The sequence below is a fragment of the Euleptes europaea genome, chromosome 9 (assembly GCF_029931775.1).
Source record: "Euleptes europaea isolate rEulEur1 chromosome 9, rEulEur1.hap1, whole genome shotgun sequence".
In the NCBI taxonomy this organism is placed as follows: domain Eukaryota; kingdom Metazoa; phylum Chordata; class Lepidosauria; order Squamata; family Sphaerodactylidae; genus Euleptes; species Euleptes europaea.
In genome coordinates, this window is record NC_079320.1 from 42266437 (window position 1) to 42294030 (window position 27594).

Below are 27594 nucleotides of genomic sequence, written 5' to 3' on the forward strand. Positions count from 1 at the left end.
TCTGTTAAGTGCATAAATAGTTTGGGCAATAAGGCTCTACTAAAATCAGTTTTGACCTGTATGTTCTCTGCTTAAAGTTAAGAAGTATATTAATATTTATTGGCAAAGGGGCAGATTTGGAGGCAATAGGAAAGCATATATGTGCTGGAGAATAGGAGTACACCGAAGAAAGGTTTTTGAAGGGTTACAAAATAGTGACACATCCTTTGCTGGTGTTCACAATACTAGATTTAAATGGCTCGATCAGCATAGCTGAAGCTTTAAAGATGCCTGTAAAAAGTCTTTAAACACCAAATCAGCACCAGCATAGTTGGGAGTAAGTCTTGCATTACTGCTGGTAATGTCAGAAGCACCAGTCAGTAGGGAGTATGTATTTTTCATTTGGACTCAGTACACCCCTTTGGGCAATATTTTAGAAAAGGGGTTTAAATTAAATGAGCATATATGTTCCCACAAACACCTCTCACAATAGCTGTGCTACCTTATCTTCCAGCAATTAAACGTCAAGGTTTGAATGCTCGGGGGGCGAGACTGAATTCCCTACAATGGATACTCTAGCATTGTTAGTACTGTGTGCAAAAAATAGGGTTGCTCATATGTAAAATGATGGATTGAAAAAGGTCCTGTGTGTTGCTGGTTTTGCTTGTCCGTTGCCAGCTCACTTCCTGCAGCATAGCCACAGTGTTGAGGAGTGCATGCACTGCTGGACTGGCGTGAGCTAGAAGTGTTTTGGCACGCCAGTTCAGGTCGCAATCCTGCCAGGATGGCTTTTTTAAACATTCCGGAATAAGTCAAAGCCTGCTTTGTTCCCAAAATGTTTTATTTTGTGGTTTAACCAGGGCAGAGCTCCACAGATGACTAAACCTCCTTTCTAGCAGTCCAATTTTTTTTTTAAAGCCCCAGTTTCAGCTAAATCTGGAATTCAGAAGTGTCACTAGCATAACTTCACACTGGCTGCATTTTTATAGAGGTTATTACTGGGCTTTCAGTCGAATGTCTTTTTTTGTGATAGGTGGAAGATGAGATGAAAGCCCAGGCTCTTTTTGTTGTATGGGCATTTACAGTCCTGTGCTTGGTTTCATACTCTGCTGCATTCTCCCACGGCGCCAGTCTTTCAGCCTGTACTGACATGAGACCCAAACACATCAGAGCTCACCTTCAGAATCCACACAATAACTATATTACCCTCCACACCAATATGTCTCTCTTCTCTCCAGGTGACAAAGTACCAGGTAAGGAGCAGCAGCTATTTACATGGCTCATGGAAGACGAGACAAAGGGCTTTTCTAGGCTTACCGCAGGGACATGGGTGTGCATTTAATGCTTCTTTCTGCTCGCCATATCGGGGAGTGCGTTTCTCAAATGCTCTCTGCTGTCGTGGGCCACCTACGTTTGCCAGCGCTCCACTTGCTCTCCAACAGTCAGACAGAATGGATTAAATAGAAGGAAGCATAAAAGGTGGCAAGCGGATGTAACAGCAAGAGGAACTTTGCAGCATTGATTGGAATAGTTGGATCGGCTTTCCAAACGCTTGTGTGAGCTGTGCCTCACAATGAGGAGCCCTTGCAGAGTGAGGTTGCAAGGTTATACTACTTAGGAGGAAACATTTGCTTGTGCAATGAGCACGGTAGTTGTAGAGTGCAGTCTCATACATGTGTAGGGGGTATAATCCCACTGGAAATCTTATGCAGCCATGCTTACATATATTACGAGAGTAGCGGCTTGTTGTACGTGGTGTTGCTTGGAATCAAACACCAGCATTTTTCATACACACATATCACTGCCAGTTCAGAGCCAGCATGGTGTAGTGCTTAAGAACAGTGGTTTGGAGCGGTGGAGTCTGATCTGGAGAACCGGGTTTGTTTCCCCACTCCTCCACATGAGCGGTGGAGGCTAATCTGGTGAACTTGATTTGTTTCCCCACTCCTACACACGAAGCCAGCTGGGTGACCTTGGGCAAGTCACATTCTCTCAGCCTCACCTACCTCACAGGGTGTCTGTTGTGGGGAGGGGAAGAGAAGGTGATTGTAAGCCGGTTTTGAGTCTCCCTTAAGTGGTAGAGAAAGTCAGCATATAGAAACCAACTCTTCTTCTTCAACTATCCTGCCAGCCCTTGCCAAAGGAGCAGACAATCCTCCTCCTATGTATCTTCTGTTTCCTATGGCAATCAACACCCCATTTCAAAGAAGCAAAAAGACTAATACAGTGATATCCTAAGATATCACTTACCCTTGTAAGCCAATGGACTTCAATACACACAGAAGCACATTCAGTGCCACTGCTAGGGGCTCTGTTTGTTACAGGGCTTGAGAATGAGAGAAGATCTGCATTCCTCCCAGGTCAGAGGGGTTCTGTGTATCTTGCTATGCTTTAATCAATCAATGATTTTTCATGTCAAAACTGTAGGTCATAAGGAAAAACAGTAATAACAGAATTGAAAACAGTGGCACCAAACAAACACTCCAGATATTGCTCATTATCATTGTAACCATGTGTTGGTGTCACTGTATTATTGGTCCCATAGTAGGGTTGCCAACTGCCAGGTAGTAGCAGGAGATCTGCTAATTCAACTGATCTCCAGCCGATAGAGATCAGATCACCTGGAGAAAAATGGCCGTTTTGGCAACTGGACTCTATGGCATTGAAGGCCCTCCCCTCCCCAAACCCCGCCCTCCTCAGGCTCCGCCCCAAAAATCTCCCACCAGTGGCGAAGAGGAACCTGGCAACCCTATCCCATAGAGAAAGGAAATTTGGAAGCTATCAATAAATATCCATTGTTTCTTTACAAGCAGTGGCTTAAAGTGAGAAAAAGGGGCTGTTACTTCGATTCTGTGCAAGGGTCTACACCAGGGGTCCCCAATGTGGTGCTTGAGGATGCCATGGCACCCGCTGACCACTTTTCTGGTGCCTGCCAAGTGTTTTTAGGAAGTGGGCAGGGCCAGATAGGGCTTTTGCCCAGCAAGGCTTATGATCAACTATTGGAGTTTTGATTGGCTGAGCAGATTAATATTGCTTTGGCAGAAGCTGCCACCACAGCACAAGAACCTGCACTGTGTTACTGAAGTTAAGCTGTGGCAATTATTTTGTGGTTGGCTCTGCCTCTGGCAGCAGCCATTTTGTGGCATCCATTTTTTTGCTGTGCCCACCATGTCATGTTAGAATTCCAAATGTGCCCGCAGACTCAAAGGTTGGGGACCCCTGGACACATTTAGCTGGCTGGCCAAGCAAGGATCACCTCTTTTGCTTCCTGCTCAACAAAGTCTAAGTGTGTCCCTTATCCACTACCTGGCAATGGGGGAGGAGGGGTAACAGGGAACAGTGAGCAGGGAGGTTTACAGTAACCCCTTCCCTCCAAGCCATGATGACACTGGAGCTATGTCCTACCACAGGTTTCAGCCAGGCGCCATTTTGAAAGAGGAATGTTTAGCCTCCCTGGATTGCTGGTGGCTTTTTGGAAAAAAGCTGCTCTTGCGATGGAGTATATTGGAGGCTTTCCCTGTTGGCCACCAGAATTAAGTTTATGTTTCCCACTGGCTACAAGGCAGCCATATTTCTGGACCCCTGCTTGGTTGTGAAAAGTTAATTAACACAAGAGCTATGGGGGCAGAGAAGTGTATCAGGAAGTCTCTGGCTGAAATATTGTGTCTCTGCCATGAAACTGGAAACAAAAGAGGAAGCTCTACATTGCTCCTGTATGTTTGCATCTGTGGAGAAATAAAAAAAACTTGGTTTATGTGTGTGATTTAAATCAGAAAGGGATTTTTGGCCCAGGGCACCTCCTTCCCCCAGAACTATGGCCCTAATCCCAATTAGACTTTTAAATTTCTATGTATTCATTTGCTTCATTTATATGCTACCTTTCCCTCGATGAGGACCCAAAGCAGTTTACATTGTTCTCCTTTCTTCCAGCTTCTCTTCACAACAATCCTGTGAGGTAGGTTAGGCTGAGGATGTGCACTCGGCCCACAGTCATCTAACAACCTTCCATGGCCGAGTGGGGATTCAAACCTGGGTCTCCCAGATCCTAGTCAGGCACTCTAAGCCATCCTGGCTCTTGACTTCTATGAGCTTTTTAACTTTTAAAAAAACGCAGGAGAAGTTGATCATGCCATTCTGTCTCATTTGACCCAGAGACTCAGTATTTAGGAGGGGGGCCTGGTGAGAGTCTAGAGAGATGGTAATCAAATGGGTCCAGACTGGGTGGACTGAGGACCTTTTGGTGTACCTCCATACTTCTTTGTGTTTGTATTAAGCAGGGGCATGCTTTGTGTGCTGGAATATCGGTGCAAAATTCCACGCTGCAAACATTAGAACTGCTTTCCAAAGGTTGACCTTCTTGTGTAACTTCTTCTTTGCCTTCAGTCACAGTGAGAAGCACACGTGATTTCATGGGCTTTATGCTGCAAGCTCGCAGGGTATCGAATGATCAAATTGCCGGCACTTTCGTTTACATTTCTCCTGGCTCCAAACTCCTGGCTTGTTTTGAAGATGGTGATACTGTTACCCACTCAGATAAGTCACTGAAGCGAAACCTCTCCTTTGTGTGGAAGGCACCAGATCAGCCCATTGGAGACATCCGATTCTTGTAAGAAACTCTTCCTTGGTCTCTTTCTGAGGAAATCTTCTAGTGGACAACCAACAGGAGGTGGTTGGCTGGCTCTTTGCACTATTCACTGAGAGACAGAGATGTGTTATGGATTCTAGGCACCCGCACACATACACAAGACTCACTCTGAGAGTATTTATTTGCTCATTCTGGCCTTTGACTTGGTTTCTCACATGGGAAATTAGTTCCTGATTAGCTGAATCTAGTTAACTCTACAGACAAAGGGAAATCTCTTCAGATTTCTGCCTACATTAAGTATAATATAAGGCCCCAAAGAAACTCTCATGTTGGGTGAGTGTGGATCCAGATTTGGCTGTGCAAGTGCACCCTAAGTGATTTATATGTGCAGCCAGTTACACTCACCCCACTATGGGATGTTGCTTCCTGCTACAGCCAGTTACAAGGCTGATTCAGAAAAGGTGTTAACTTCTTCCTTGACCGCTTCTGGTAAATTTTTGTTTTTACTGGCATCTTTCTTTCTTCTGGTTGAACATAAACAACTAGCAATTGCCCAGCAGACGGAAATACAACAGACATGCTTCCCAGCATTGCAGTGCAGTGATGGGAAAAACTTTATTTAGTTTCTCTTTGATATTCAGCAGGTAAGGACACATGAGCCCTGCCCATGAATCAAGTAGTAACAGAGCGGCAACCTGGCACTGCCCTACAAATCAGCATTTTTGATGTCTTTATACATTTAACGCTGTGCTTGGTTTAATGTCGATGGGGCCAATGTCTGCTTTTGTGGAATTTTGTTTCTTTGGGCACACTTAATTAGTACCATGTTTACTATCTAAGATACCCTAATGCTGATTTGCATTTCATATCCACCCCCCCCCCAAATTAAGCAAAGTAGAGGAAACTTGCCCTGAACTGGATGGCCCAGGCTAGCCTGATCTTGTCAGATCTCAGAAGCTAAGCAGGGTTGACCCTGGCTAGTATTTGGATGGGAGACCTCCAAGGAATACCAGGGTCATGATGCCAAGGCAGGCAATGGCAAACCACCTCTGAATGTCTCTTGTCTTGAAAACCCTACGTGGGTCGCCATAAGCCAGCTGTGACTGGATGACCAAAAAACCCAGGAAACTTCAATGATCTCTGGCCTGAAGTGTAAAATATAGATAAAACCAAAACAGAAAGGGGAGGAAGAAAAAAAAACAAACCACCTTCAGTCCAGAAAAACCAGGTAACCAAGGAGGTTGACAAAAAGCCTAATAACGGAATATATACTGATGGGTTACATACAAAAATTAACAAAACTTTAATATATTACAAATAGTTTTAAAAAATCATTAAACCCAAACACATTTTGGCCAATAGGCCTTCATCAATGGTACAATTTGTTAAAATTAAAGTATTCAAAATACAAAATACAGCATTTCTAACCAAGTTTTAAAACACACACAAGGAATAGGGCCAGTTCATTAACTAAATAACCCCCCTGTGTTATTGGAATAGATTAGGACCATCAAGAATCATTTTTCAGATTGTTGTTCTACATGGTCCAAATATCTCAGTAAGCAAGGTCAGAGTGAATCATAGCTCCATAGTGTGTAAAGCATAGATACCATACAATCAATCATGGTATGACATTCTCATACCTTCAGTAACTTAGAACAAAACTTCTGTGATTTGTGCATATTGGTATAATTAGATAAAATTAAGTCTGAACAAATTATATTGCGTAACATAATAGACAATAGCAAAAATAGACATCAGATGTGTTGTGAAAATATATAGGTCAGATTCATTAAGTAATCTTAGGGAGCAGTCCTAAGGAGGTCTATGAGGAAGTAAGTCTTATGCTATTCAGAGTGGCTTACTTCCAGGAAGGTACCCTTAGAATTACATCCTTATTCACTCAGAATTAAAAATTAGCAGAAAGTTCATCCCCCCCTTTTCATGGTTCTTGTTTGTATATTTAACCAAAGTTTTCCAAATGGAGCTATTTTTTGTCAAATGAATTTTTAAAAAGCTGATCAAATTAGAGAGCAATTCCACAAATTGTGTTTTGATTAGCTCTAACTCTAAGTGACTTTTCTTGCAGTCCTTTCGCTGTGGTTTCAGCTAGTTATTTGTTGTTGTTCCAATATTAAAAGTATTATGGGCTAATCCTTTAATGTCTTTTGCACTAATTCTGTTTGTAGATTTTTAAAAATTCCCTTTGATTTACCAAATGTTCTGATGATTTATTAATGGTACAGAATAACTAAACACATGCTTCAGATAACTTTTGTTGTTGTTTTGTTTTTAAAAACACAACAGTTTATCAGTAGTCCAGTCCTACTTTGTTTACTGGGCAAGGATTGAATCTTCCACAGTGTATCATCAAACTCAAAACAGAACCACTGCTGACCATAGCGTGGCCTTCAATGCTATAAAGCCAACACTTTTTCAACAGCCTACTGATCTAGAAGGAGGGTCTACAACAGGTAAAAGCATGTTTCCTTTGTAGCTATTTCCCAGCTGGCTTCCATCTTGTTTCACATTTTTGTTATCTTTTATCTCACATGACATAAATTAGCCAGCGGGCCTCTACATTTCACCTGTACTCGTTGATTTGGAAATCTGTTGCTTTCAGAGGACCTGATCGGCAAGTAAACATCCTTAAGATTACAGCTTTAGGATTTAATCCATGTTCCACTAATTAGTGAATGAGTTTAATTGATGTAGGTTGTGCCCTTTGTTTTTAATTTTCGTTTCTGGTTAGCATGAACCTCTGCCTTAGACCAGTTTCAAATGTTGGGTATTGATCTCACCTGCTTATGCATCTCATCTGCAATGAAACATAAGAATCTCTAATGACTTCTGGTTCTCACAGACCTCACAGTGGTCCTTCTTTCTCTCCTTCCTCATACTTCTTGGCAACATCGATGATCAAATTCTTGATTGATTCAGTGGCAAGCAACTTGCTCACTATTGAGAACTACGTGGGGAGTATAATCTCTCACTATGATTGTTGCTTGTGAATTATTTGCCTTGTTATCGTGACATGATTTGAATACTATCACCCTCATGTTTTGTTCATGAGCTTCTAGAGGCATCCGGCAGATCACTGTCTACAGCAAATAATGGATTAGGTGCACCATTCTCAGTTCAGGTTTATGGCCTATTAAAAATATGGTTCAAATGTATGGTTGGAAGGCACATGATGCAGCCAGTTAGCTGAAACTAAGCAGGTCTGGCCAGTGTCTGGATTGGAAGCTTCCTTGGAACCCTATTCACGCTCCTTGAGTTCTATGGCAGGAGAAAGGTGGGGATATCAGTGGAATAAATGACCATGGATTATATGAGAGTACTTTGTGAATGTATATTATGTATAAAATATGTTAAATGGTCTCAAATCTATTTCCACATATATTCTCAGTATTTTATTTTCAATGTTTTTTTTTTTAAGGTTCTTCTCCCTATACCGTCTTAACTCAGTTTGCAAACGTTTCATCTAACAGCCTGGCTCAAATTGCAGCAACACTGATTCTGGAACCAGTTTATAGCAGACAGCAAATGCCTGAGCTCCCTGGCAATGAAAATCTTCTCTCTGAATCCCTAGCAGACTCTGTCACTTCACGTGCCGTCAGTCAAAATGGAGAAAGGCATCCCAATGGAAGTGGCGTAGATGGTGATCTAACACTGGAGTCCTCCCTTCGGTTTCAGGACCTTGGCTTCATGGCACGAGATTATTCCTCCATTCACAGCATATACAACGGGTACTGTGTAGGCATTAGATGTCATGTTGTAGGTACTAAAGTTAAGGAACACGGGATTTGCCGAACATAATGCAGTCCTCTGAGCTTCTGGGCTCTACACTGGGAGTGTGCTCTCTCTCCACCCCCCTTCTCACCCACATACACGTGCATTATTTTAACTATGTCGATGCCACAGTCAATTATAACAACCGATTGACAGCATTGCAGCTCAGAAGTTTCGTTCATGAAACTTGTCCAAGGTGGGCCCAGAAAAGTTGTTTTTGGTGATGCAAGTTCACTAATGGGAAAAAAAATCTGTTACCTGGAGGCTCACTGAAATTGTACCTGTGTAAATGACTCCTTTGCATCATGCGCATACTGCTGTTAGATACTTCTGCATAGTATGCTGCTAATGGTCTGTAAGTCCAGAGCTCACCGCGTGGATATAATTTCAGACGGCTACCATGTAGAGGCCATTTTCCAAGAAAGAGGACTGATTTTGTGTGATTTCTTTAGTAAATGAAGTGGTGTTTGACCTTGCTAAGGTCATTTTCTCTAATGCATAAATAGTCTCATAAACACACACACACAGAGAGATAGAGACTTAAAAGTAAGCTTTGGTTTGTGTCTCATGGACAACCCCTAGCAGCAGTGTCTTGAACTGCAATATCTGTTTTTAATGGTGTGCGTGCATGTACATACATAAAGATGTGTAAGTGAGGGCATAATTTATTAATGGGAAAGGTGTGTGTTTAAAATTATTATACTTCCATGTAGCCTAAGAAGCCTGAAATTTAGGACCCATCTATCACAACACCTTGATTACATGTAACAGTAAAAAATATAGGCTGACACAAGGGAAGGCATTCCCTGAACAGAGCGAGCCAAACCGAGCAGAAACCAATGCTGTGTTATGGGAATTCATCTGGTACTTTGTACGACTGAATGACTCTTGAGGGAATTTCAGTGGCAGCCAGGAATGCACCTCTGGGCATGTTCAGAATGTAACTGAATTTATTAGTATGAAGTATAATCAATTTACATTTCCCCATCCCAATATTTTAGGACTGAAAATGCCTCTAGTATTCCCAAGCCATCACTGTGTGCGACATGTACAGGAGGCATAGAGGTAAGTGCCAGAGTACCTCTATTTGACTGGCTTTCAAGAAAGATCTTTGATAGCACTTAGCAATTTTTCTGCAACATTGTGTGTTTTGCATATGCTAGAAATGATTCATTTATTTGAACGGGTACCACGCTAGGCACAGAAAGCGTTGCAGTACTTTAAAATTATACAGTGTGTAATAACACTGTGTAAAATAGCAGGAATCTTATGACTAAAATTAGAACCACCTATCAAACTCAAATTCAGATTAAAATGCCTCATAGGCTGTTTTTCTGCATCTCCTTTATCATAAGGATAAAGGCTCCAAAAGGATTATACGCAGCTGTTTAGGGAACCTCACCATATGCAGTAAAGTCAGTGAAAATTGTGTCGATTTAATATGTATTTCAGTTGTGATAGTGCAACAGTGTGAGCTTAAACACAGTGTTCTGGACTCAGGAGGGAAGGCAGCATGGTATAGCCTAATCTTGTCAGATCTCAGAAGCTAAGCAGGGTCAGTACTTGGAAGGGAGCCCACCAAGGAAGACTCTGCAGAGGAAGGCGATGGCAAACCACCTCTGCTTCTCACTTGCTTTGAAAGCCTAGGGTTGCCAACCTCCAGGTACTAGCTGGTAATCTCCTGCTATTACAACTGATTTCCAGCCGATAAGAGATCCGTTCCCCTGGAGAAAACGGTTGGTTTGGCAATTGGACTCTATGGCATTGAAGTCCCTCCCCTCTCTAAACCCCGCCCTTTTCAGGCACCGCCCCCAAAACCTCCCACCGATGGCAACCCTATGAAATCCCCTTGCTGGAGTTGCCATAAGTCGACTGCAAGTTGAGGGCACTTTATACACACACACAATATGGATTCAGGCTTGGATCCTAGTTATGGTTTTCTATAAGATAAAGTGCTTCTGCCAACGTAGTAACATTTGCCAATTCTCCCCTTTTCCTGCAGACACCCACTTTGCCCCTCCATGCTGCTCCCAGGAGTCTAATATCCCCCAGGGGGGGGGCAGTACTTCAGGGCGCATGGTAGGTTGCAGTGGGGGAGGTAACAAAATCTCCTCTCACAAGCGCTGTTGCACTCACATAGCATAGGATCCAAGTCTTAGTTACTGCATCTCAGGTCACTGAAGTTGCATCCTAAGCACTCCCTGCTGGAAGCAAGCGCCAATGAATAAAGGGGACTTGGCTCTGAGTAGACCTGCTCCCCGAGAGAGCAATCCTAAGCTCGTGTACTGAGAATATTACTCAGGTCTATTCAACGAGGCAATAAGAAAGCATTAATGTCTTTTAGTAAGCATGGATTACCAGCCCTGATGTGCTTAATTAGTTGTGACCTAGTTAGCTTGAAAAGTCATCTGAATGCTAGGCTTCCACCATTGGCTTGGTACAGGCACAGAATGAATAAAAACCGACAGTAGGGTATAATATGATGATGATCCTCTTTTTGTGGTTCCTGGATTGCGTGTCAGACTAAAATGGTAAGTGCTATCACAGAAGCCGCTCGGAATATTCAGCAGGTTATTCAGACCATAGAACTGATACATGCTCGACTGCAAAACTGTATTCTGGTCTTGCATGATAAGCGGAGCTGTCGCTGTCTGCTTTTTAGCTGGAGCATGCTGATGTAGATCATTTATCTTCCCTTCACCGTGTGCTGAGGCTTAAATAAGTGTTGTTCTCGCTTATCCCGGTTAGAGGGCAGTAGATACTCTGAAATCCGCCTGCAGTTAAGGAAACTCTCCCTTGTGTCTGTGGTCCCGCAATTCAAAGCTCTTGGATTTTAAGTGTGCTTCTGAAGCCAGTTCTTCTTTGGGATGTTGCGTAGGCTGGAAACAACTGGCCATGACATACACTTCGCGAACAGTTATTACTCTGTTGCAGCAAAAACAAACAGGAATTGTGCGGCACCTTAAAGGTTTAATAAATTATTCCAGCCTCAGTGTTCATAGATGTTCCAGCATAAATGTTCATATTAGAGGTATTAAAAAAAAAGAAACCTTCCAACATAAATGCTGTGCCTAGCAAGGAGTCACTGCATTTCCTTGCCCCTGAAGGAGTGGGCTCTGGTCCCTGAAAAACGTATGTCGAAATGACACTGTGTTCGTCTTTAAGGTGCCACAAAACTCCTGTTTAGGTTCACAGTGTGCTCTCTACTAGTTGAAAAAGGGCTACCATGGAAAAAGGTAAAACACGTTTTCCTATTTGTTGCTGGGGAGCAGTCCTGACTGGCATGCTCTTTCTGCTACCTCCACTTTCAATACTACTAGTGCCTCAGGTAGTACTCCTGTCAACATTTCTTTGTGCTTGCGGTGAGCTGGGAACTGTACACAGAGCAGATAGGGAGGATTTATGATTCATGTTAGAGGGCAAGACAAGGATGCATACCTTCCACAACTGACATGAATGGTGATAAACCCCAGCTTCTCTCCCCCATTCTTTTGTGATTTGATGTAAAGGCTGTGCAGCAATAGGGTTGCCAACCTCCAGGTACTCCTGCTATTACAACTGATCTCCAGCCGATAGGGATCAGTTCACCTGGAGAAAGTGGCCGCTTTGGCAATTGGACTCTATGTCCCTTCCCTCCCCAATTGGAATCTATGTCCCTTCCTTCCCCAAACCCCACCCTCCTCAGGCTCTGCCACAAAAACCTCCCGCCAGTGGCAAAGAGGGACCTGGCAACCCTATGCAGCAATCTGCACCCAGACCTAGCGAGTGGAAAACACGGGCTAGCGTACTTTCCCCCTCAAGAAGGCTCGGACATTTGGTGCTTTGGAATTGCAGACAGTCCAGTAGGCCAATAATCATCCTCTTTGGCGGGTAATAATGAATTCCACACTCCCTATTCAATATGGGTTTGATCCAATGATGTATAATCAAAGGACAATAGTAAGTCTCAGGCATGATATGTGTGTCTTATTTAAGGCATGTTTGATTTCTCTGTTTTTAAGGTGGTTTCTAGATCTTCTAACCAGGGCATATGGAATTCTGCACTTCCCATTACAGCTTCACCTTTGATCCACCTTTGGGACCCTCCGTTGCTTTCAGGAGTAGGTACAACATCAGAACATTTAGGTAGGGGAAAAGACTCTGATGCCTCCCAAAGTTTATCAGCAGCCTCGCGGCAAATGGTGAAAGAAAACCCAGCAACACAGAAAGGCCCAGCAAACTTCCTGCCCCAGGCAGAACTTACTGCTCACAGCCAGGAGAAAGAAGACAAAGAGGGGAACACCCTCCTGAAGGTAACTAGAGCAATAACTAAGGCCGGTGCTCCCAGAGATGGAGGGGCAAAGCCAGGCCGACGGCCACAGCTGGTAGCTGCTCAGCTTGGCGTCCTCCTTGGATGTTCTGTTGTCCTTGGCATGGTACTGGCTATCGGTCTGCGCTGCATCCACTCCCAGTATTGTCACAAGCGAACAGAGGTGTCCTTTAGTGAGCCAGAGAACAACGTGATCGCCCTGAGAGAGAGCGGAGAGATGATGCATTTCAGAAAGATACGGGAAAACAGCTTTGTCCTGGTCCAGGCGGAGTACAACTGGATCAATCCATCCGGCAGTGGTAAAAAAGCTGCCATCTAGGGATCTGCTTTTTATATTCTTGATGAGTTGAGCCTTTGGTGAAAATGAATAAGAATTAAGGAAATCAAATTTGGAGCAATTGCATAATGCCATCTAAGCAAATATAGTCTAAGTGAGGAAACATACACATATTTTTATGATACAGATATACCTTAACTAGACTGCAGATGTTATAGTATGTAGTTTTGAATCTCATTGAAACATGAACAGACGCTTTGTTTAAAATCTTACACTTAATGCAATTAATATTGAATGCCTGCTCATTAAACTGGATTGTTGTAGCCATTACGTTTCCTTTGTTGCCTTGAGGTATGATCCAAGCCAGAAACAGAAATCCTTCTCTAGCAATCCGGTGTCATCTCTGATTTAGTCTCTGCCAAAGTTTCTGCTTCTTCCCTTCTTTCCAAGCCAACAGAAGCCCTCGTCCCTCTTCTCACTTCGCAAGTGATGCTTCTGGGTTGCTGTGTGAGATTTCTCAAATCGGCAGAATGTTTGCCACTCAGCTAACTTTCCTATTTAGAAAAACAAAACAGAGCAACACAACGGTTAAGAGAATTGATCTTCGGGAGGCAGCCACTGGCTGACTGTATTGTGAATTGATCTCTGGGAACAAAGGCGCAGCAAATGCCACCTTTGGAGAGAGGAACATGGCTCCTCATCAGGTGTAAATGGAGAGGAAGCCTCTCCCGGCCATTTGCACCTTGATAAACTGGCATGTTTAATCCTGACACACAGCTGATCCTTGCTTTGTTTTCCGCTTCAGGTCAGTCCAAATACAGAGATTGGAATAAAAACTCTGTTGACAAGCAGAGCCCTGAGGTCATTTCAGGGAAACCCTTGTTGGCAGAATATGCGAAATAGGCGGAGAAGGGCCAGACTCACTGATTAAAGATAAAGTTGCCTTTATTGAGGGAACTAAATTTTAGGATAGAAAAGCTGAGAGACAGAGTTGCTAGCTGGCTATCTATCTAAGGAGGGAGAGAGGGGGTAGAATGACTTACGAGAAGAAGGAGGAAATTGTCTCCTAAGAATATCAATCTAAGGACAGACAAAAGGTGTGAAAAAAGGGTGGAAAGGTTTCTAACCTTACAGCCCTAACTAGCTGACCACTTGCCCAGCCCCTGCTGGGTCTTCTTTTCAGTTCCTTTGCACGCTAGACATTGCAACTCTTCCAACTACCCTAACAAGGGCCCTATTGCAACTCCTGCATGCCTTTTTGCACTCTGAATTTCACAAAAACACTGTGTTCATACACAGGTGGTGGGTGTGGTAGCTGAAGGAAGTCCCCGGGGAAAGTCTGACACTATTTTGAGATTTAGATTTGATGAGGTATTTCCCTTTCTTCTTGGAATAAACATAAGTTGCATATATTACTTTCGCGTAAAATGGAGCACTTTTCCATAGTAAAAGGGACCATGAACATGTTACACTGCCGAATGCAGTCGGCACACGCTCTTCTCGCCCTGCAGATCGCCTCTATGTACAGCTGTGACTACAATGGATCACACTCACCCATAGCTCATCTTTCATACTGAAGCCCTGGCTGGGATTCCCTGAGTTGTACAAATATTGCAGGAGAATAATGATAGAGCAAAGCATAGGGGAGAAGCCAAATGAACACGGATGCCCCCCACCCCCGATTGATTGAACTTCTAAAAATCCAACATGTGTTTTAAGCTATGGTGTAGTGGTTAAGAGTGGTGGCTTGGAGCTGTAGACTCTGATCTGGAGAACTGGGTTTGATTCCCCACTCCTCCATATGAGCGGCAGAGGCTAATCTGGTGAACTGGATTTGTTTCCCCACTCCTACACACGAAGCCAGCTGGGTGACCTTGGGCAAGTTACAGCTCTGTTAGAGCTCTCTCAGCCCCACCTACCCCACAGGGTGTCTGTTGTGGAGAGGGCAAAGGAAGATGATTATAAGCCAATTTGATTCTTCCTTAAGTAGTGGAGAAAGTTGGCATATAAAAACCAACTCTTCTTCTTCTTCGCTATGACCCTTAAGAATGTTTGATAAAATAAAATATTTGACACATGAAAAAAACATGACAGTACAAATTGTTTTCTAATAATACCCTTACTTTGCCTACTGGAGAATTGTTTTAAAAGTGGGATGCTTAATAGACTCATCAGCCATTCCTGGTAATGGAAAAAGACACATTCTCAGTTTTTTCTGGAAGCCTTTCCAAGAAGACCTGCACAGGTTTGTCTAAACTCTCTCCTCTCATTTTGATTTGCTAATAACCTTGTCCCTCATCCTCCTTTTTCAAGGTGCTGAAGTAGAACAGAACTGACATACTGGTTGGAGAAACTCCATATCCAGTTGTCGAGCTATCCCTACAAATATCTAGGCCAGGTCATGTGTAATTGAAATGTACATTTTCCTCACTGATAATCAGTGTTGACCTGAATTTGCTATGCCTTATGCTAATCTACATGGTCTTGAATTTCATGCGGTACATGATAACACAGACATTGATTCAGACTGGGGTTCCCCAAAAGGAAACAATCATGTCTGTTCCTTTGCAAAAACATTTTCTGTATGCCAGTACTCAGCAGAACGAGAAGCTGCTAGAGTGTGATTATTAAATCATATTCCAGCAGATTCTGCATTAAATACAGGAGTGCATTTTTCTTAAATTATGCTCACCGGCACTAGGCACAGTGATGGTTTCAGCATAACCAGGGCAATGAACAAGTTCACTAACAAAATTTGGTGAAGTACAATACACTAATTCCTTTTCATCAGAAGCACACATTTACAGACTCTTTCCCTGTGAAATTATGCAGGTCATGAATGGAATACTTCTACATGCAACAATTATGCAGCAGAAACTTACAGAAAAGGAAAGGATTGCAAAATGAATGTTTTTCTTACGTTCATTATGCTCATTTAGCAAAACCCTTTGAATTTGTCTATTGATTCACAGGAAAAATGACGCATTTCCACAATATCTCTCACATAGTTTTTGTTGAGGGGCATTTTAAGTTGACTTCTCCATACGTGGCTTCGCTGAACAAAACAAAAACTTTGCCTAACCCATAATACTTGGGCTGCTTATTTTTAAAAGCTGCTTATATTCAATACATTGTTAATGCAATCCCTAATTAACTGAGAAAATAGGTCAACAAGCTGCTAAATATTTAAACAAATATCACATTTCATTTAAAAAGTTGGCTATGATGGCTTAGCAGTTTATGAATAAATTACAAATTCTCATGTCCTCCTGCTCAATTTCTCTGACTGACTCTGCTTAATAATACTGGATTATTACAGTTTAGGATGCAGGGTGATTCCCCCCCCCACTCGGTTTATTCCCATTTTGACTGCAGAAGGTGAAATGTCAAACCAAAATCTGGATTGGGCTGATTTGTACCCAGCTAAGTGGAGCTAATCGGAGAGCCTATTTGAATGATCTGGGGACAGTTGATTTTAGTAAACAGGTAGCAAGAGGGCTATGAAGGACTGAGGAAGTGGCCAGAATTATTTCCAATTTTTCCATAGTGAACACATTTTTCCACCCCACAGCATCCTCCTTTCACAGCATGGTGTAGTGGTTAAGAGTGCCAGACTCTAATCTGGAGAACTGGGTTCGATTCCCTACTCCTCCACGTGAAGCCATCTGAGTGACCTTGGGCCAGTCGCAGTTCTCTCAGAACTCTCTCAGACCCACCTACCTCACAGGGTGCCTGTTGTGGGGAGGGGAAGGGAAGGCGATTGGAAACTGGTTTGAGACTCCTTAAAGGTAGAGAAAAGCAGGGTAAAAAAACCAACTCTTCTTATTATTATGATTCTGTAAACTAAATACAAGTGGTCCAAAAGAGGTAGAGCAAAAGAGCTTGAGCCAGAGTGTTGTGGTTAGCTGTTAGGAGGTTGGATTTGGGCAAAGAAGACCTGGCTTTGAATCCTTGATTCAGTCAAAGCTCACGGATTCCTCTTTTTCTGCTTTTTGTACATCACAAGGTTGTTATGAGGGGGAAAATGAGAGGACTCTGCTCAAGTATGCCACCTTGAGATCCTTAAAGAGAGATGAGGTATGAATTAAGTTGAATGAAGTTTGAAGGTTGGATCTGAAGTCCCCAGTTCATCCATAATCTCAGTGAATGAGGGTGACGTGTCCCTCTGTTTCAAGCTGGGCTCCCCCTCCCCAGAAAGAGGATAAAGTGACTCCTCTCATGTCGTTTTGCGACTGAAGACAGGGAAATATCTCATACACTGAAGATCTATATATCTGAGAAATAATGAAACTGGACATCAAAAAGCCAATTCCTGTCTTCCGTTTCTTCTTTCCATGCTGAGGTCACATGGGGAGTAAGTGAAACTCAGCATGTGATCACAGAAGGAGGGACTGCCTTGGCTTGCAAGACCCCCCACTACATTCTGTGGGTTGGAGAGAATGAGCTGCACTCATTGACAGCAATGGGGGGGAGGGCAAAACCCGTGTGTCCCCAGCAGGGGCAGGGACAGAGTAGGAGCCATGTTGAGCCCTGCCCTCTTTTAGTACCCCTTTACCTTCTAGGGTTGCCAGGTCCCTCTTTGCCACTGGCATGAGGTTTTTGGGGCAGAGCCTGAGGAGGGCGGGGTTTGGGGAGGGGAGGGACTTCAATGCTATAGAGTCCAATTGCCAAAGTGGCCATTTTCTCCAGGGGAACTGGTCTCTGTTGGCTGGAGACCAGTTGTAATAGCAGGAGATCTCCTGCAACTACCTGGAGGTTGGCATAAAAGTGAATGGCTGTCGTTCATCTTCATAGGCAGAATAGTTGCACTCCTCCAGTTTCCCCCCCAAAGTTTTATTATATAAAGGAGGGGTACAAAAGTCCAACATCGTTATATAAAAAATAAAACAAATACAGGCTAAATCAGGCAGACTACGTTGTCGTACGATTCTACACCATTTTGTAATCAAATATTCACTCTTCTTATAAAATGAAAAAATGTAAACGTGTAATATAATCTAGAGATGATCACTTTATAAGTTATTAAAAATATTAAATATCTCTGTTATAACTCTGCCACACTCCTCCAGTTTTGACACTGGGTGGCCTGGCCTCCATTGTCAGGGATCCCACAGGTGTGTCCATTGTGTGCAAAACACACAGAGCAGCATTGCGTCATCACCAGAGTGCCCCCATAACGTATTGGATTTTCCTTCCATTCTGAGAAGTAGGCGTCTAGCGGGGAACTATTTTTTGCTCTATGAGCCATGTGTCACCTGGGTTGTGTATAAGGAGCGCTGTAACATTTAGCATCAAATGGTCTACCTCCATAGGTTTGGGGGCAAAGAAGAGGAGCTATCATTAAAATTAGCCGTAGTGCTACCAATCAGATATGGTGATTTCAAGCCACTTATTAGCATTGCTATATTCACTCATTAAAGCACACATTACATTTTTAGTGCCAAATGAAATGGTCACCCCTATGACCTTTGCTATCATTAGTATTAATGGCTGATATTAACACGGTGGCTTATATGGCCAAAGGCTTGACTCAGTTTATTTTGACAAGGCGTAATCCCAGCTCTGATTTTCGGGCTCATGCCGGAAAATGAAGTGTGGGTTATTCTTGGCAGCCACTAAATAGCAAGTAATTTACCCTTCCAATGAATGGTCCTCATGATCACCAGACCTCAATGGAGCAAGACTCAGAACTGTTTTGTGACAGCTATGATAAACTGCATCATCTGGTCATTTATTTTCAGCTTGCCGCAGATTATTTGGCCGTATTTTGCTTCAGTGCCTATTGAAAAGCAGTAGTCCCCAAGGTTGCTTTTCAACGAGGAGAGAAATTGGATCTTTCTCTTGTCTCACCTCACCCAGTGAGGAGTGTGTGTTTTCTTTTAACAGCTGGAGGGGAGAAGCCCAATAGTCTCCACTCTGGAAAGCAGGAAAGCTGCCTATTTTGATGCATGGCGAATAGAGAAAAGCAGATTGGCCACTGACTTTTTGACTGGCCACTCCCAGCAAGCATCAAAGCAGCCCTTTCTGCCTCGCAGAGATGACAAGCCAACCCTTTGCCTCTTTCTCTGAAGGCACCAGTCTTGCAGAAGACTTCCGAGGGAGGAGGTTTGCTTAGACCAAAGGAGCTCTTTCACCCAAGGAGCTCAGCCCAGCCTACTTCATTCTTTTCATCTTCATTTTATCCTCACAACAACCCTATGAAGTAGGTTAGGCTGGGAAAGCAGCTGGCTTGTGGTGACTTCATGGCAGAGTTGGGATTTGGACCTGGTACTTCCAAAAGGTAATTCAACACTCTGACTCCTGATTATATGGAACAAGGGCCCTCCTCAATCTAGTGATCCAGCAGTGCGGCTGTGAAAAATGCTGTGCACCAGAAATCTTAATCAGATCTCACACTGTTTGGTGTGAACGTGAGCAAAGGGTACTGGTTGGATGAGGTCCCTGTCATGCGCGCAGAGTCACTCCCTCCCCTCATTATTCCTTCACTCACCATCACCACCAAATGGAAAGAATCTCAAAGACAGTAGGAAAATGGCAAGTGAAAGTAGAATGCAGCCACTGACACTGCAGCGACCCCAGAGAAACAATAAAAATTAACCCAGAAAAAGAAGAAGAAGAAGAGTTGGTTTTTTTATGCCAACTTTCTCCACCACTTAAGGGAGAATTAAACAGGCTTCCAATCACCTTCCCTTCCCCTCCCCACAACAGACACCCTATGAGGTCAGTGGGGCTGAGAGAGCAATAAGAGAGCTGTGACTAGCCCAAGGTCACCCAGCTGGCTTCATGTGTAGGAGTGGGGAAACCAACCCAGTTCACCGGATTAGCATCTGCCACTCATGTGGTGGAGTAGGGAATCAAACCCGGTTCTCCAGATCAGAGTCCACCACTCCAAACCACCTCTCTTAACCACTACACCATGCTGGCTTGTGGTTGGTTTCGATCTGAAACTAAGCAAAAATTTCATTTGAATTAGTCACACTTCTGAGGTTAACAAACAAAGTGCACTCAGATCAGTTTCTGAACAGTGTTTTGTAAAAAGCTTACCCCACCAGCCTCTATGTCCCTTCCTGGTTTAAGCAATCAGGGTTTTGAACTCCTCTTGTCATCTTTTAGGGAAGACTCTGTCATTTTTGATCACGTATTCAGTCTCGTTCCCTATTCCCTAACTGAAACCATATAGCTCAGTTGACTTCATGACTAAGTCACTAAATGTTTCTACAGGTAAATTACATGATCAGTTTCTGTAGATTAAAAAGGTAGGTAAAGGTCCCTTGTGCAAGCACCGGGTCATTCCTGACCCACGGGGTGATGTCACATCCCGACGTTTCCTAGGCAGATTTTGTTCGCTCGGTGGTTTGCCAGTGCCTTCCCCAGTCATCTTCCCTTTACCCCTAGCAAGCTGGGTACTAATTTTACCAACCTCAGAAGGATGGAAGGCTGAGTCAACCTTGAGCCGGCTACCTGAAACCGACTTCCGTCGGGATCGAACTCAGTTCGTGAGCAGAGCTTTTGACTGCAGTACTGCAGCTTACCACTCTGCGCCACGGGGCTCATGTTCTGTAGATTAGCTGACCACAAATGATGCACATCATCGTCCTGCTGGTCCCCATGGACCTTCATGATCAACACCAGCTTGAAGCTTGTAGTGGTCAAATTGCTAACTGTTCCATTCTAATTCACCATCAAATTTGTCTGAATTGCACACGAACGAATGTACCATTCTCTGCTCCATCCTCCATTCTGTATCCCCCTCCATCTGCTTTGTTAATGGCACTTTGTTATAATTATTATTTTGTAGTAGTGCCTAACAACTCCAGCCAGAGAACAGGCTCCCAAGGTGGTGATCTACGAACGAGTAATGCAGTGGCGAGGAGAAGGACTCTCACTCATCAGGTTGAGGTCAAAGATCCCAGATGGCCCCTTTGACTCTTGGAGTCGCACTATCCATTACAGCTTGGCTTTTTCTAATGTCAGAGCATAATTGATTCTTTACAAACAGTTGCTATTTTACAGGCGAGTCAAAGATCAGAATCACTGTTTATTAATATGTGTTGACATGCATTAGGTATCGGTGCATAGGTGCGGAGGCCAGTCAATTGCCAGCGTGGAGCAACATGGAGATGTGACATGTTGGGGGCTGATTATGCAGACAGGAAGCTCTCAAAGGGGAATGAATATTTAACCCCTTTAAGTGAACTAGCCTCAAAAGCTTCCAACACTTAGGGCACCATGCTGTTGCCCTTCCCTCCCCTCTCCTTCACACACCCCTCCTGTACTTGCCAGCCAAACATCTGTGTGTTCTGCTGCCAATCTCCTCTCTCTGCCAACATCCCCCCCCCCAAAAACAAGCAGAAAGCAGTTCTTGCTGGAGTGGGACCTTAATTTGCTGCTTTCAAACACTTACTTTGGATTATTTTGAATGGACTTAAGGCAAGGATCCAACATACTGTCTGTAAAAAGTTTTACATCATCGTTATTAATAGTAAATATTAAAATCAATTATGCAGACCGATAAGGATACACGGCACAGAATTACACTGGCAAAATAGGTTTCTAGCCCCACAGAGCTTATAATCTAAAATAAACCCTCAAAGGACGATCCATTTGCGCGTTCGATAAACGTATGTAGAATGCAAGTGGGCATATGCACCCTGGTCCTGCCTCCTGCCTCCTGCACGATTGCCAGCTTGTGGCCAAAGTATCTACGTGTGAAGGAAGGCTGCATGCTTAACTTCTCTCTCATTCAGGAAACAGAGTCCTCAGTCATGGGAAGGAAGCACACAGACACCTATGCATCCTCTGTCTGCACTTATGCATTGTGCTCATGAGCTGGCATGGTGTAGTGGTTAAGAGCGGCAGACTCTAATCTGGAGAACCGGGTTTGATTCTCCGCTCCTCCTCATGAGCGGCAGACTCTAGTCTGGAGAACCAGGTTTGATTCTCCACCCCTCCACATGAAGCCTGCTAGGTGACCTTGGGCTAGTCACAGTTCTTTCAGAGCTCTCTCAGCCTCACCTACCTCACTAGGTATTTGTTGGCAGGATGGGAAGGGAAAGGGGTTGTAAGCCGCTTTGAGACTCCTTAAAGATAATGAAAACTGGGGTATAAAAACCAACTCTTCTTCAGTTTCACAGAGGCAGGGTCCAGAGCACTTGTGTCTGCTCAAGCTCTACATGCATAGATTGAGTATGTAAATGGCTCATCTATAGAAGGCTATAGGCAATGAGGAAACTGAGAGCCAAATCAGTGCCGTCCCCTCCACCCAGTTTGCCCTGGGGATGGGCTGCCACAAGGCAGCTTCTTTTAACAGTGCCGCGGAGGCCTGATTCTGATTGGGACCACTGCAGTGCAGGGGGAAGAGGGCGGATCTCCCCCAAATACCAACACATATTGATTACATTTGTGGGTTAAGGATACAGATCAAAGTCTAAGTAGAAAAGGAGGATTTGGAGGAATAAGGAAATGAGAAATGTGGCATCATACACATGTTCGGGGAAGGGAGAGCACATTTACTGTCTTCAGTATTTCATTTCTGTAGAAGAACCAGCTTGTGGGTACAGCTTGAGATTTCAGCCCACCAAACAAATCCTAGAAGAACCCCTAGCAGTCTCCCAGAGCAATCTTCTGCTCAGCACCTTCGGCAATACGACAGAACCCTTCTTTTCAGCCTGGCATAAAGGCAGATGATTTCTGCCCTCACCCCAAATTATCTCCACAGCCATCCAGTGAGATAGCTTTGGCTGAACAACTGTGGTCGGTCCAACATCATTCAGTGACCTTCATGACTAGGTGAGAATTTGAATCCAGGTCTCCCTTGTCTAAGTCCAACACCCAGTAATCACTGATGCCTGAACATGCTCCTCAGTGCCAACTGCAGTTTGATCACAAGTTACAATCTACGCCCTTCAACACTGAAAAAAAAATTAACACTAGGAATGTTCTCAATTGTTTTGTGGAGGTTTTGCACACACATGTTCTTGAGATGCATGTTCTTTCCCATGGCTTTCCTAGTCCCCCTTCTCTGTTCACCAACCTTACCTTGAAGGAAAACAATTAACCTACACAAGAAGACCCTGACATTCCAGCCTTACACATATTGCCTGCCTGGTGCTCAAGGGCAGGCAGATTTGTGTTTACTGAATATTCTAAATTGGATGCCAAACATTTTGCCCATTCTCACACTGATGTGTAATTACAGCATGATTACAGCAATTACAGTTCAATCCAGTGAGATCTGAACATGTCCCATTATGATGAATGACACTAACTGATGAATGTACACAAGCAGCACACCCCCCCAACAATTTTTATTTTGCCATCAAGTCACAGCTGACTTATGGTGACCCCACTGGGGTTTTCAAGACAAGAGACAGAGATGGTTTGCCATTGCCTGCCTCTGCATAGTGACCCTGGACTTCCTTGGTGGTCTCCCGTCCAAGTACAAACCAGGGCAGATCCTGCTCAGCTTCTGAGATCTGACAAGATCAGGCTATCCTGGGCTATTGTGGTCAGGGCTTTCCTACCCGACTTTAACTGATGTGTGACTGTCAGGACCTTCCTCAGCTGACCCCAAGGCAAATATAAGCCAACCAACTCAGTGAATTGTGAGCACGCACCAACCCTGCTTACTCGACCAGCTGTCCTACCAAATGCTGCAGAGGCATTTGTGCAGAGGCAAAACCATTCAAATACACTATTGATCTTAAACTGCAAAAGAAATAATCCTCACAGTTGCATGGGGTGCCTGATTTAAGAGAACAGAGCCACTGAAAGCAGGGGAAGTCTGGATGTGTTACCTGCAGAAATCAAATCACCGCCATTGGAAATGTGCAATTTACTGAAAAGAGCAGCAGGTGGCAACCAACAGATAGGTTGTGCTACCAAGATGGTTGTCTGACATGCAGGCAATGGAAGGTAAGACATACCTCCTGACTGGAAGGGGGAGGTCTGATAGGGAGGGAGGAGAAAGGAAGCCTTACCAGGCATACCGATCAGGCACTACACTCGTACAATTCTACCAGCACAAGCCAGATGAATCAGATCTTCATCCTCTATTTTTTAGTAGGAAGAGGTCCTATAGTTGGGTTCATTTGTATGGAGCCCTGACCTGGATGGCCCAGGCTAGCCCAGTCTTATCAGATCTCAGAAGCTAAGCTGGGTCAGCCTTGGTTAGTATTTGGATGGGAGACTACTAAGGAATTCCAGAGTCGCTATGCAGAGGAAGGCAATGGGAAACCACCTCTGAACATCTCTTGCCTTGAAAACCCTACAGGGTTGCCATAAGTTGGCTGTGACTTCACAGCACTTTACACACGCACACATTTGTATGGAAGTGTATCCTCAGTGCCTCTTAGAAACATGATCTCACATGTGCGTGCTCAGGATGTGTGTGCAAGCACCCCTACCCCCACATGTTTGAAGTCTGTGCCATGAGCAGTAGAAACACAACAGGGACCACTTTTCTGCTCAAGCACTGCATCTTCGATGCTTGGAAAAGCTGCATCTGCTGAACATCTGCCTGCCATGCAGTTTATTAAAGGCAGAACTGTGGTTAGGAAAGGTGGGGGGGGGGAAGGAAGCCAGTGAGGGAAATGAAATTCCCAGCCCAGCTGCCAAGGCAGCAAACAGTTATTGACCAGTAGCAACAGGGGATAATCCTTGACAAGGTTAAGCTTCAGTTTCATGTGCAATGCAGGACTTAATGGCCTGCAGCCTTCGAAGGCACTGCGCTCAGCTTGTTAAGCAGCCTGCCATGGCTTCCCACTAGAGGGCACCATTGCTAAATTTATTGTCCTATTCTGGCAATGTCTCAATATTGTTTTAGTTCAGGCTTTTTATGTGTGTGTGTGTGTGTGTGTGTGTATATATATATATATAAAGATAATCCACTCCACCAACTATTTACAGAGTTTAGCTTGCTGTAGCTCCCTGTTGTCCATTCTGCTTTATTAGAGCATTCAATGCTCTTTACATTTACAAGTGCATTTTAATACTTACACATAAGAGTATATATTTATTGTTGTCTGGCTGGTGCCGTTTCAATAAACATTTACATTTAATACTTACACATAATAATGTTTTCATTTTAAAGTTATAAAGGGTGCAGAGTTTCAGAGTTTGTCTAGATTGCAAATTAAAAATTGTCATAATAATCCTTAGCCTAAATTTAATTCAGATTGAAGGAAGTTTAGCAATCCTGACCCGCATCCCTGCTTTGCCCAAGAGCATTCAGACAGGCATAAGCCAGAACTTCATTTTCTAATTCTGGACTCTTGTGTCTCAACAGTGTGGCGTGAAGAATTCGCTTCACTTCAGGCGCTCTGTTGTCTGGTATCGACGACTCCACTGTGCATTGACACACCGTGCGGGGGGGGGGGGGGCACACTGGCCCTGCCTCCTGCCTCTGTGTGACTGACTGGTCATCTGCGGATAGGGTTGCCATGCCAACTCCAGGTTGGGAAATACCTGGAGATATTGGGGGTGAAGGCTGGGGAAGGTGGGGTTTGGGCTGAGGAGGGAGGGACCTCAGCAGGGTACAATGCCATAGAATCCACCCTCCAAAGCAGCCATTTCCCCCTGAGGGAATGGATCCAGAGATCAGTTGTGATTCCAGGAGATCTCTGGGACCTCCTTTTCTCCTAGACTCTGTTGTATATTGAGAGCCAGCATGGTGTAGGGGTTAAGCGCAGTGGACTCCAATCTGGAGAACTGGGTTTGATTCCCCACTCCTGCACATGAAACCAGCTGGGTGACCTTGGGTTAGTCACAGCTCTCTTAGAGCTCTCTCAGCCCCACCTATCTCACAAGGTGTCAGTTGTGGGGAGGGGGAGGGAAGGCAATTGTAAGCTGCTTTGAGACTCCTTCAAGGTAGAGAAAAAGTGGGGTATAAAAACCAACGGTTCTGGTTCTTCCTTTTCATCATAGTCTATCCTCCAAACCTGCCATTTCCTCCAAGGGAACTGTTATTCAGTCTGAAGTTTAGTGGTAATTCTGTGAGAAGTCCTGGCACTGCCTTGAGATTGGCAACCCTAGTCTCTCCATCCATGCTATGGCTTCCCTTCCCAGCTATGCAAAGGCAAGGTAAGCCCTTTGATAAAACCATGAAATCCACTATTATTACTTTCTCTCCCCCAGCTATTCACTCTTTTATTGATGGTCTTCATCTGCTTACATGATGGACCAGTATTGATTCACCCCTTGAAAAGAGCCAGAATGGGGGAAAGCTATAGCCTCAGGGCCACACAGCTTAAAGACAAGATGCTGGAGGGGGCGGGGGTCAGCAGGAGCATGTGTTCTTGTCTGGCCTATCTGGTGCTCATATGGAAGGCAGAACTGATCCTACAAGTGCACTCAACAATAATCTGAAACAGGCACACTTGCTCTGCATTTCAACTGTGGTACTGACTTGTCCAGTACATTCACAATTGTATATTGTGATATACCTTTTTTTTCTTTCAAAACACTGACTTTGAGATAACAAAATGCAGCTCCTGGCATTTGCTGCCACCGCATCCGGGCCTGGAGCAGCTCCCCAGCTCCACTGCTGCCACAGCTACCACTGGACTCCTGGGCTCCACTGAAACTTTAAAAACGAACGCTTACATTCTTAGGAGACTGTAAGAGGTTGCTGTGTTTGATGTTGGAATAGCATCAAGGTCTGTCCCAGGGTATTGTGGGACAGCAAACGGCATTGTGATCTTGCTGAAGCTGGGTCTGGTAAGTGTCTGGGTGAGAGACTTCCTGGGAACCCTAAATACGCCTCCTTGGTTCCATGATAGGACACGGAATATAAATGTAATAGACATAGGGTTGCCAACCTCCAGGTACTAGCTGGAGATCTCCTGCTATTACAACTGATCTCCGGCCGACAGAGATCAGTTCACCTGGAGAAAATGGCTGCTTTGGCAATTGGACTCTATGGCATTGAAGTCCTTCCCCTCCCCAAACCCCGCCCTTCTCAGGCTCACCCCAAAAACCTGCCGCCAGTGGTGAAGAGGGACCTGGCAACCCTAAACAGACAAAACCTACAGATCAGAGTTTTAGATTTTGGTATTTTTGCTCTCATGGGATGTTTGTATATTCCTTTCACGCTAACAATGTAATTTTCAGTTCTACAAAGGACTCTTCTTGTTTGTTGTTTTTGATGATCCTCACATCCAAATGAATTATTGTCAGTTGCAAAATCTTGTTTACCTTCAGGGTGTAAGGATGGCGCTTTCCAAGTTCTGAGCAAACACTTTGTACATGAGACAATCACCCCCTAAAGCTAAGAATTAGCAAGACTCCTCCTCAGGGCCCAGCAGTCACAACCCAAAGGATAGCAAAGCAGCTTCTTTTTGTTTTCCGCAGCGTCCCGGCTTATTTTATGAGACAGTGGCACTCCGTTTCTCATTACAAATCAGATCCAGACCATTCCAAGAGTTTCAAACAAAGATGGTAACGTGTTAAAAGCAATTAAGATAAAATACCAGAGCTGCTCAGAATATTTAGAGAACTGGACCAAGATTAATTCCTCAGTAATGGGGGAGGGGATGCTGCAATAAATGCATGGAAGGACAGAGAATTGCACCCAGAGGAGACTAAATCAAACTGTGATATGGGACAGGTGTTTCCTTAGTTTTACATTCTGCTCAATGACATCTTTTGACAAAT

The 27594-nt window shown here is 44.1% G+C and overlaps 1 protein-coding gene across 1 annotated transcript; it reads left to right on the forward strand.

Annotated features, from left to right (window-relative positions):
- Positions 1–1021: 1021 nt before the first annotated feature.
- Positions 1022–12986, forward strand: REELD1 (reeler domain containing 1). The gene is made up of 6 exons (XM_056855848.1): positions 1022–1232; positions 4363–4585; positions 6872–7038; positions 8004–8313; positions 9358–9421; positions 12358–12986. Exons 1-6 carry the CDS (start codon positions 1025–1027, stop codon positions 12982–12984), a joined length of 1599 nt encoding a protein of 532 aa, XP_056711826.1. The 5' UTR covers positions 1022–1024; the 3' UTR covers positions 12985–12986.
- The last annotated feature ends 14608 nt before the right edge of the window (positions 12987–27594 follow it).

Excerpts from the sequence above, each read along its gene's own strand:
- REELD1 (XM_056855848.1), top strand. The coding sequence starts at position 1,025 with ATGAAAGCCCAGGCTCTTTTTGTTGTATGGGCATTTACAGTCCTGTGC. Across the intron at positions 1,233-4,362 it reads TCCAGGTGACAAAGTACCAG|TCACAGTGAGAAGCACACGT; the intron begins GTAAGGAGCAGC and ends CTTTGCCTTCAG. Across the intron at positions 4,586-6,871 it reads ATTGGAGACATCCGATTCTT|TTTATCAGTAGTCCAGTCCT; the intron begins GTAAGAAACTCT and ends AAAACACAACAG.